Source organism: Raphanus sativus, chromosome 7 (assembly GCF_000801105.2).
Source record: "Raphanus sativus cultivar WK10039 chromosome 7, ASM80110v3, whole genome shotgun sequence".
In the NCBI taxonomy this organism is placed as follows: Eukaryota; Viridiplantae; Streptophyta; class Magnoliopsida; order Brassicales; family Brassicaceae; genus Raphanus; species Raphanus sativus.
In genome coordinates, this window is record NC_079517.1 from 21662087 (window position 1) to 21672460 (window position 10374).

At 27.3% G+C, this 10374-nt stretch overlaps 1 protein-coding gene across 1 annotated transcript; it reads left to right on the forward strand.

Moving 5' to 3' along the window:
- The first annotated feature begins 804 nt into the window (after nucleotides 1–804).
- Nucleotides 805–8842, forward strand: LOC108834956 (wax ester synthase/diacylglycerol acyltransferase 1). The gene is given in 8 exon segments (XM_018608271.2): nucleotides 805–955; nucleotides 957–1031; nucleotides 3588–4166; nucleotides 4256–4322; nucleotides 7728–7822; nucleotides 7915–8124; nucleotides 8211–8348; nucleotides 8482–8842. Coding segments are annotated over 8 exon segments (1458 nt in total). The 5' UTR covers nucleotides 805–829; the 3' UTR covers nucleotides 8650–8842.
- Nucleotides 8843–10374: the final 1532 nt, after the last annotated feature.

Below are 10374 nucleotides of genomic sequence, written 5' to 3' on the forward strand. Positions count from 1 at the left end.
AACTGGGAGCATGTATCGTTCTGCATAATATGATAGTAGAAGACGAACGAGATGGATACACTCAGTTTGATGTATCAGTTTTCGCACAACCGGAATCAAACCGAATTTCACAAGTGGATTTCGATTTTTCATCAGATATGCCTTCAAGTCTCGGGAATATGATGAGCATTCGGAATCGCATCCGTGATAACAAAATACATCAACGGTTGAAAGTTAATTTGGTTGAGAATATCTAGCAAAAATTTGGAATAAATCAAGATTTCAACTAATTTGTTTTTTCTCGTTTACGATTAGTATTTGTATTTTCAATATATTGTAATATCTTTAAAAAAAATTATGTCCTTTCATGTTAGGAAATCCAATCATTTTACTTTTTTAAAAAAAAATGAAGAACCTCAATAAAATTCTACCATTGGAAGAGGAAAAATTAAATTAGCTAAACCAAAGTTCTTAACCTTTCAAATCACTATATTTATTACTAATTTATTGATTAGCACCCATAAGTGTCCTTATTGATGGACATTGTCTTAAGTGCCGACTTTGGCGTTGAACCGTTCTCAAAAAATATCAGCCATATGTTTTTTTTAAATGCTCAGAAGAATTACCCTTCCATTAGACAACCACAAAACCGAAACAAAAGATAGTACTTTATCACTGCAACATTACCTAGAAACAGTTGCTAAAGCTAGGATTTGATCCACGTTTCACAGATAACAACCACAAAACCACCCTAATCTAATACCAACCTTCATTTAATAGGACAAAGACTCATTGCTATAAATGCATAGTATCTAAAGCAAAGGTTATCGAATCATCAAACTAATTAACTATGGAAAAGAAAGAATTCCTGGACGGAGACGACCTCGAGACAACGTCTATGGAGCCGCTTAGCCCAATGTCGCAGATGCTAAGTTCGCCAAATTTGTTCATTGTGATAACTTTTGGGTTTAAAGTTTAAATGCAACCCATCAGCCTTTGTTGAAGGCTTCAAGACTACACTGATCAATGCCCCCAGATTTTCTAGCAAAATGGTAAACGTATTCTACACGTACGCATGCATAATTTTTCTTTTACATCCACGCATGCATATTTTTTTTTTACATTCACGCATGCATATGTGCACACACAAACCGGGAATGTCTAATAAGTATAATTATTGTTATCAATATTATTAATTCAATATCATTATTAATATTTTCGCCTACAACTACTTGGCATCAGGGGTGGACCTACGTTGTTAAAAAATGGGGCATGTGCCCCATACTAATTATAGGAATTTTTGAAGTAATTAGTCTAACAATGGTCCTTCGGTTATTTGGTTACAGGTTGAATTGATAGACCTATTTAAAGTCTTTAACTTTCCCACTCACAAGTCTCGTATTTCCCATGTTTCTTTTCTATTATAATTTTTAAATTATAATTTTTACTGAGTTGAATTTTAATCCCGCACTTTTGAAAGCGTGGATCAAAATCTAGTCATGTATAAAACTAAAAGTCTTCAATAAAGGGTAGGAATTTTATATGATCCACTTAATTGGTTAGTTAGAAAATGATTATATTTTTTTATAGTTACTAGTTTCTACTTTGGATTGTGTTTTTATTTTCTTTAGTACTATTTACTTCATGATTGTATACATAGTGTAAATTAAAAAAAAAAAAATATATATATATATATATATCTATATATATATCTATTTTTCAACAACACAATACACTCTTCTAAATACCAACAATAATATATACTAGGAGATTTTCCCGTGCTCATGCACGGATATAAATATTTACAAAATAGATATATTATTTTAATTTTAAATTTAATTGTTTAATTAATATCTATGATTTATTTTAAATAATATTATAATATTTTATTAGACATTTAAATATATAATATCTAGTCGATTTGGTTATTATTTGGATATATTTAATTGTATTTACTTCTCTAAATTTAAATACAGTATTTTGGTTTTTTACATTTAAACTTGATTTTGGCTATAAAATTTTAGATTCTTTAAGTTATTCATTTTGTGGGCTATATTGAGTTACACATATTTATTCGAATCAAAGCACAATTACTTTTGGTTCTTGTTAAACTAAATATGATTAGTTTATATATATATATATATATATTATATATATATCTTCATCTTAAATATGTATACATACTTCATAATTTATTTTGTGTAATTCGATATTTGTGGATTAGTAAAAATAATAGTAGAAATATTGAAATGATGATAAGTACGAAAGTTTATATACGAATGGATATCAATATTTACAAATATTTTTGCTTTTGGTATTTAAGTAAATTTATACTTTAGATGTATAAAATATAATAATAAATCTTAACCATAAAATTCACATTGGTTTATGTATTCTTATTATAGGTATATTATGTTGTACAAATATATAAATTTTAAAATCAAAATATCAAGTCTACATATTTTTACTGGTATATTAGGTTTGATTAAAATTTGAAGATTTTTTTATTTTTGTATTTTCATAAAAAATATATAAAAAAATTAAATGGAAAATAAAAGTTAAAAGAAAAAGTATGCAAAAATGAGTAACATCTCAACAGTAGCAATTATAAAATACCACCAAAAATATCAAAATTGTAAATAAGAAAAAAAAAATAATTTGTATAAATCTTACTAACTAAACGCAGATTATATGTAAACCTTACTAACTAAACGGAGTTTCTTTTTCTATTAAGAAATAACTAAAGTAAGGAAATTCTTTAATGTATGAGGAAATATGTAAAAAAATTTTTTAAAAAAACATTATTTATTAAGGTCACCCACATTATAATAATTATGTATATATGTAACTTACGTGAGGAATTTCTATTAAATCATATGCTCTGAATATATATAATAATGTGGTTAAGAGAAACATTTCCTTATTATATGTAACTCTTTTTGATAACAATGGAGTTAAAAGAATTTATTAATAAAAGGGAAAAGAGTAATATTAATAATGACAATTATTATTATAATATTAAATTAAAATTTATTAAAGGTATCAATGTAATCAATCATCGTGAGAGTTAACATGAACGCAATACATGAAAAACTGACTTCACACATAATATTATAGAGATATTTATAGTATTTTTATTTTTATTTGATATCCAACATGATCATTATTCGCAATAATCATTACATATTCAAACGTATGCAGATGAAAAGATATCATACAAACACAAGTGAAAAAGAAAAATTAAACCATAAACCTTATGTTTTTTAAAAAAAATTATCTTAGGTCAACACAAAAAAAGAAAGAAAAAAAAAAAAAAAAAACAATAATTAACATATTTATCTTCGATATTATAATCACGAATGTTAACAGTGTTTGTATTCTTAAATTCACTTTGCCTGAATTTTTTCTGACAAATACTTTACCTGAATTCCATTGACAATGTCTATTTTATATCTTCTTTTGATCATGATGATCTATATAATTCCTTTGGTTGACTCAATTCGTATAAACAGAGAATTTAAATTCATTTGTCTGTCATCCCGTACGTGTTACTTCTTTTTTTATCAATGGTACTTAATTTGATCAATTTCATAAATTAAAAATTTCAGGTTATTAACTATAAGAAAAAGGGAGAACCGGTCTGGATTCCGGTAAACATCCGAGTACAAGATCATGTTACTGTTCCGGATCTTGATTACACCAATATCAAAAATCCTGATCAGTTCCTAGAAGACTATACTTCAAGAATTGCTAATATTCCAATGGATATGTCTAAACCCCTTTGGGAATTCCATTTACTCAACATAAAGACATCAAATGCAGAATCTGTGCTTCTAGCCAAAATTCATCATTCAGTTGGTGATGGAATGTCTCTTATGTCTCTTTTACTTGCTTGTTCAAGAAAAACATCTGACCCAAGCGCGCTAATTTCTAATACCTGGGCCACACCAAAACCCGTTAAGTCCATGATTTCGGCATGGTGGTTGATTGCTGGATTTTGGTTTATTATAAGAGTCACCTTCACCACTCTTGTTGAGTTTTTCAAGTTAATGCTTACAATATTTTTCTTGCGGGATACCAAAAATCCTCTCATGGGAAATCCCGATGATGGAATTCAATCTTGGAAGGTTGTCCATTGGATAATAAGTTTCGATGATGTCAAATTAGTAAAGAACACAATGAACATGGTACATATTTATTGTTGTCTTGATTTATTTTAATAGTTGATATTGTCTTCTTACACTAACAACTTCCTTATGTGAATATTTTCTTCCAGAAGGTGAATGATGTCCTTCTTGGAATGACCCAAGCAGGTCTTTCAAGATATTTGACTACAAAATATGGTAAAATTTTAAAGTTCTCAGCATAATATTGTTATCAAACTTGCCCTTTACTCAATAAATAGTTTTGCAATAGTCTATGTTTGAAAATAGATGAAGATGTAAGAAGCGAAACATAGAAAGTTGTTCGAAATAATTGCCTACAGAATGTCATTTATAATATAAATTTATAAGATGTTTTTATTTTTGAGATATACTCTATCTTATTATATTTAAAAGAAAATTTTGTAAACAAAAGAAAATAGTAATAATGAAAATTTTATAATAATTTTAATTTCTTTGGTGTCTATGTAATTGTATTAAAATTAATATGAGAGATATATAAAATATAAATTTTCAAATAATATTATCAAAGTTTTCTTAACCCACTTATTCTTCTCTATAAAAGTATTTGAGATATTAGTTTCCTATGTGGTATCGTCACGTTAATTTTTAACATTGATCAATTACTAAATTATCTTTAATGAATTAAATTTATACATAATTACCATTGTTTAAACTATTTTTATTTTTTTTCTTTGGCGTAACTAATTCAATTACGCTGTTAATTTTAGTTTCCTTTTAAAAATATTATCACATAAATAATAAAAAGGAAATATCTATAAAATCCATAAAATTTAAATTATTAATGAATATAAATTTTATTTTTTTATATATTCATTAAAAACATAAATAAAACAAGGAAAGCATCTATTATCTTTAAAATTAATGTATATATAAATGTTTATTTAAATAGTTATTTTTGAAGGAAAATAATATTTTTAGCAAAAATATAGTTTAGATAATTTTATTTACGTTTTGTTAATTTAAATTTCCATTTTAATTTTAATAAAACCAAATAAATAATTCAAAGGAAATATTTATAAAATACATAGATTTTAAATACATAACTAATTTAAATTTTGTTTTCCTTTAATATTTCCATAAAACAGCATATTCTAAAAATAAATGGAATATATATTTTAAAATCTAAAAATAAGAACCAAACTATATACAATAAAATAATCTGTTTGTAGTCAAACTAGAACAAAATAGTTAGACGAACATATACAACTAGGGTGGACGTTTGAGTACATATGTTCGGGTTTGGTTCGGGTCTATTCAGGTTTTGAGTTTTTAGGATCAAATATTTTACTCCAATCAAGGTATTTATAAATTTCGGTCTGGGTTTTGTTCGGATCTTTGCAGATTTGGTTCAAATTTGGATAACCCGTTTAGATTATTTAAAAAGTATTATATACTTTAAATTTCTTAAAATCTAATAACAAAATAATACATTAAATATAAGTTTAAATAATATGTCAAAATATCTAAACTTAACATATAAATTGGTTTGAGTTGAATATTTGGATAGAGAATCAATAGATATTTCAAGTATTTTTGGTGTTTTGAGTATTCGTTAGCCATTTTAGACAGTTAATTTTGACTATTTTAATATATTTTTAATAATTTTAGACAACTTCAAACTATTTATATATTTTAGATTTTTTATATATTAAATCTAAAAAGTTAATATATATATATATATATCCGAAATACATTTGGATATCCAAAATACTTCAATTCGGGTCGGGTTCTGTTCCGATTATCAAACCCGCTTAAATATTCAAACAACTTCGGTTTGGATTTGGTATCTATATTATTAAAACTGAAATACCTTTTGGTACTGTTTAGAAACATAGATAAGAAGATAAATTAGAATTATTTAGAAACATGGATAGCAGATTAAATATTTCTTTTTATTTACACATTTAGTCATTGCATTTACAATAGATTAAGTACTTTCTTTTTGTTTTTTTTTTTATTTACATATTCAGCCACTATATTTAACATAAATTTAAATTAATTAATTACAATGATTATTTTTTTTGTGGTGAAAATAAAAACAAAATCTAAAATATAAATATTATATATTATATAAAATAATTTTTAAATACAATATTACATTATCTAGTTTAGTCAAATATAAAAATTTCGAGAGTTCAATTTTCAAGAAAATAAAATATCATAAAATTAATAATAATTCATAGATAAATAATGCAAAAAATTAAAAATTTTAGTATGTTGTTTCGTTTTAAAACTAAATGTTAATATATGAATAGTACAATTAGATCTAATTACATCAAGTTATAAATTTTTAATATAATATTATGTACAAACAAAAATATTATTATTAAAAATCTATATTATAAAATAATATATTCTATTCTATATGTAAAATACAAAATATAAAAGATATACATGTAATTTTTTTTATAACACCAGCGGTTTATGAGTTTACGTGAAATACAAGTTAAATCAAACCGTGCAGGTCAGATTCTAGTTAGTTTTAGGATCGGATTCGACTGATTCTTTGGATTCGGGCTTTTATCCCAGCCCTATGTACAACGCAATATCCCATGTAATGAGTAAATGTCTATTCCATCGTACTGCGTGATTCTGCTCAAACTTCTCAGCAAATTAACTGTTTTCTCCCTATTATTTTGGGCCACTTTCTGTACTGGACTGCCAATACTCTCTAGATTAACTCCTCATTAGAGTTAAACCGGGCCATAAACCTAACTACTTTAGCCTTGGTCTTGTAACATTTTACATTTTTCCTGCAATTTTAAATATGAAAAATTCTTGTTACAAAAAAAAATAATGAGTAACTGAATAGAGCCAAATTCTTATATTAAAAATAGAGGCCTAATTAAAACAGTAACATACTTAGAATCGTTCTATTTAATTTTTATAAATATAAATTATAAACAATTCAAAACTAATGAATAAGTGAAATGGTATATTAACAAGCTATTATGATTTAGGTTTTGTAAATATTTATATATGTTCATTAAGTTTCAAAATATTTTCAGTTATGTTCACATATGCAATTCCGGACCAATGATATTTTCCTATTGTTTTCACAATTAACATTTATCTAATTATACATAATATAACCAAAATATATTATAAATCCAAAACACTGAAGAACTAAACTAAATGCAAGGAAAAAAGTTAATCTAATTTCAAGTTATTTAAAACAATAAAAGAAGTATGGTCTAATTGAGTGAAATGATGCAATCCAATATTACCAAAAATAACCATTAAGATTTTTATAAGCAAAGTCAAATATTTATTTTAAAAGATTATATTATTTATATTTATACATACAAATTATATTACATAACGCATTAAAACTTATAAACTTAAACTAAACATTAATAATTTGTGATACTTTATATATATATACGAACACATGAGAGTCACCTAGTTTAAATGTATATTAGGAGATTTCAATCCCAGTTTCAAATATTATTTGAAACTCATATACTTTATATTTTCATAATGTTAGATTTTCCACGAGATAAGCCAGTCTTGTTAAAACATTTTACTACAACAGTTCTAGTATCTGATAATCATTGACAGATGGCTATACGATGGCCCAGAAGAAAAGAATCTTGGAAAAAATCCGGTTTCGTGGAGCTGTAGCTGTAAACCTAAGACCATCAACGAATATAGAGGTGACAATCAATATAATTATACAATAATAGAGAATTGTGTCTTTTAACTAATTAACTAGAGTTTAAATTTCAAACAAAATGTGTAAATGTAGGATTTGGCTAATATGATGACGAAGGGATCAAAGTGTAGGTGGGGAAACTTCATAGGAACTATTATATTTCCATTATGGATAAAATCAGAGAATGATCCTTTGGAGTATGTACGACGAGCCAAAGCTACTATGGATAGGAAGAAAATATCTCTAGAAGCATTCATTTTCTATGGAATCATTAAATTCACCTTGAATTTTTTGGGGGGAAAGGTGAGATACCATACATATATGATCTATTCAATCCACAATATTCATTATTCTGCATATTACTAATTTTGATTGTGATAAAATAATAGGCAGTAGAAGCTTTTGGAAAGAGAATATTTGGTAATACATCGTTGGCATTTTCAAATGTGAAAGGTCCCGACGAAGAAATAAGTTTATTTGGCCATCCAATCTCTTATATAGCAGGAAGTGCATTAGTTGCCTCACAAGTGAGTATATTTTCTGAAGAATATAATTTATCGTCTTTTCTCAAGAATATCAGTTTATTTTCGGAAATAATTTTCAGTTTTTAAGATTAATTAATTTATTGTCGTTTGTGGGTGTTACTTGATATTCAAAAAGGCTCTCAATATCCATTTAATAAGCTACGTTAACAAGATTATCATCAATCTAGCTGTGGATACAGCGACAATTCCAGATCCTCATCAATTATGTGATGAAATAGTAGAAGCGCTCCAGATCATCAAATCTGCTGTACAGGACAAAAAATCTCATAAGATGGAAGTGTGAAGCATGTTATCTGATGTTTAGCCAAGCTCTCCGATATATAAATGTGAAGTTTTTTTATTTTTGAATAAATAAGTTAAACTAATAAGAAAATGTGGTGAAGTGTTACTTTGTTAATGAAGTTTGGTTTAATGTAAAATACTATATGTGTCATTCATTTGAACTTTTGAACTATATTTTTAAATGGAATAGTTGTTTGATGAAAAAAAAAGGACATGTTGGGGCTCAAATATTTGCTTGATCTTAGCAGCTAAAAAATAGCATTCCGGAATAAATTAAGTTGACCCTTCAATATCCAGATAAGCTCATTCATGTCGTTGATAACTTGTGGGTACTCCAAAACTTTATTGTGTTCCTTCGTTAGCAAGCAGGGGCGGATCTAGACTTATATTTAGTTGGGGGCATATAACAATTTTACACTATATCTAATTTTCAAATTAGGGGCACTTTTATATTTGGTACTAATTACTATAGAAAATTTAAGAATTAGATGGGGGCACGTGACCCCGTACGGGTGGCTGTGCATCCGCCCCTGTTAGCAAGGTCTCTTGTTCGACCACTGGCACAAGAGATTTTATACAAATTCCATAATGTCTCAGTTGCAGTACAGTTTTATGCACTTTAGCAGAGTAAGAGTTACACAAGTGAGAATGGGGATAGATTTTAAACCCCTTATATCACTATATCCCGAAGAGAAGAGGAATAAAAAAACAATCTATAAAGGAAATTCGTTAGGAGACTGGTCCTGATAATAAGAGAGAAGAAACATCAACAGGAGGAATTGGTGATGTTCCTTCTTTTAAAAACTCTCCAAGACATCCACGAACCCAACCAACGGTACCTCATATCATGCAATCTATAAAAATAAATCACATTTTAATAGTTGAGAACAAGAGTTAAGAAGATATGAGACTGGACAAATATCGTGTGAACTCACCATAGCCCGCAACCCTTAGCTCTGCCTTGTTTTCCACATTCATCTCATTCCGGTGCCACTCTCTTCAAACACACCAAACCATATCGAACAAACTCGTGTGGTTTCAGTTCCGTGAGATCATAAACCTGTTTATTTTACAGAATAACCAATGAAAATTTCAATATCATAACCTAATCAATCAAAAAAATAGAAAAATAAACTTTAGATCAAACACCTGTTTTTCACAGAAGACTAATTTAAACTCCAAAATCAAAGCCTAATCTAAAAAAGAACTTCACATAGTTCCAGATCTAATAATTTGGTTTGCATTACTTTGGTTCATCATAGACGGTTATATATCTATTTTTAATTGATTCAGCAACATTGATCATGTTTTCTTGTTTATTACTGAAAACTTCTTAAAGCAAAGTTACATGTCTACTTACGCAAGAATTCTTGAGCAGTAAGACTTCGTTTTGGTCCCTCTCGAGCATCTTTCTTATCAAAACTTCTTAAAGCAAAGTTACACTTTTTGCCAAAGGTCTGATGACTAATCAAGTTCACCCTCCCGAACTGCACTCAAAGATTTCTTCTTAAGTTTCTGTTTAGGTTAATAACAAACATGAGAAACCACCAAAACAAATCTGGAGCCAGAGTAGTATTTAAATCATTGCACATGTGCTCCAAATAAATGATTCTGGATTATAATCCTTGGTCAGAAACTTCAGCCGAAATGGAGAATGGACTCCCAACCGCATCCGTGAAGTTCTCCCCTTTAGACAACAATATACATCTTAGGAAAACAGGGTAAT